The sequence below is a fragment of the Monoraphidium neglectum genome, assembly GCF_000611645.1.
Source record: "Monoraphidium neglectum strain SAG 48.87 unplaced genomic scaffold scaffold06691, whole genome shotgun sequence".
Taxonomy (NCBI): domain Eukaryota; kingdom Viridiplantae; phylum Chlorophyta; class Chlorophyceae; order Sphaeropleales; family Selenastraceae; genus Monoraphidium; species Monoraphidium neglectum.
The window spans coordinates 999-2,443 of NW_014006955.1; the positions used below are offsets into that span (position 1 = coordinate 999).

The following is a 1,445-nucleotide window of genomic DNA, read 5'->3' on the forward strand; positions in this document are numbered from 1 at the left end:
GGGGGGGGGGCGCTGCGCAACCACCACGCAGGGAGGCGCGTTGCAGGAAGCAAGCAGGCGCTTTGGGTTTGCTCGGCCTCTCGCAGGCGTGTCGGCGCCGCAGCAGGCCCCGGGCGCGGGGATGGGGCTGACCCGCGACGCGTAGACGGCGGACTGCAACGCAAGCCCTGCGGCAAATCAAGCCACAAAAATAGGCACCCAGGTGACTAGGTCTTTCTGTTGTGCACACGCGGCCCACGGGGTGACACTGAGAGAGGCAGCACCCGGCCTCCCGACAACACACTGGGGCCCCCAACCGCGGACACCAGAACCCGCGGCGCCCGCCTTGGCATCCGTGATGCGCCTGCAACACTCACTCTTGCCCCCTGGGTGCACCCCTCACTCCTGCCGTGGACCCAGCCTCAGGCCTAGTCCCCCCTTCTACACTCAAGCCGTTACGCCCCGTCCCCACCCCGGCCGGCGCTTGAAACCCACCATCTCGCTCATTGGGGGGTGGTCGGTCGCAACGACGAGGGCGCCCGCGGCGCGCGCCTCGGCAATGTACAGCCCGTACCCCTCGCGCTCGCTGGGGCAGACGTGGACGCCTATGCCCAGCTGCAGGCGCGCGAGCGCCTCAGGCCGCGCGGGGTCGAAGCGCGGCCAGTTGGGGCCTGGTGCGGGGGGCGGGAGGGGGTTGAGGGTGGATAGGTCGTGAGGCTGGGTGGGGCGTAGTCCAAGGGTCTGTGAGGCGGGGACGGCGGGACGAGAGGAAGGGACTGGAGTGTCCGCGGCGCCGTCTGGGGTGGCGGGCTGGGAGGACGGCCCACACGCTGCAAAGACACGTACACACACACTCAAAAGGCCCGTGCGCGTGCACACACACACACACACACACACACACACACACACACACACACACACACAGACATGCACACACACAGAGGCACGCAAGCATGCCCAAAAATGCACGTGTGCCCACACGTGCGCCAAAGGCAGCGCAACGTCAAATCAACACACGCGCGCATGCCCACACACATTTCCACGCAGTCCCTATGCGCACCGTCGGGGATGCCGGGCCATGGGACCCGTATGTTGGGGGCAGCAAGGTACCTTTTTGAGGCGGCCAAATTGATCTGGGGGTTGGGCAGGGGCCTGCGCGCGTGGCCGGGCGCAGCCGGCAGCGAGGGAGGGGGGGGGGCCACGTCAACTGGCGGCAGGAAGTGCCACGGCGGCGCGAGTGCGGCCCCGGCCGCAAGCATTGATCCAGGCTGCCTGCACAACTGCCGCCGCTGCCCCGTCGGCCCTTGGCAGCGTCTCACCCGACGAACGTCAGATTTGGCCACTCCGGGTGTCGCGCCCAGCACTCCAGGAGCTGCGCCGAGTGCTTCAGCTCGGACTTGCCGCGCACGTGAAGGAATGCATTGAAGTCGGGCGCGCTCGGCAGCGGCGGCGGCGCGGGCGGCGGG

At 68.7% G+C, this 1,445-nt stretch overlaps 1 protein-coding gene across 1 annotated transcript; it reads right to left on the reverse strand.

The window, feature by feature from the left end:
- Positions 1 to 1,039: 1,039 nt before the first annotated feature.
- MNEG_16709 (hypothetical protein) lies at positions 1,040 to 1,238 on the reverse strand (the record flags this gene model as incomplete). The annotated part of the gene is made up of 1 exon (XM_014034821.1): positions 1,040 to 1,238. A coding segment is annotated over one exon (199 nt), but the record flags the coding sequence as incomplete, so codon positions are not given.
- Positions 1,239 to 1,445: the final 207 nt, after the last annotated feature.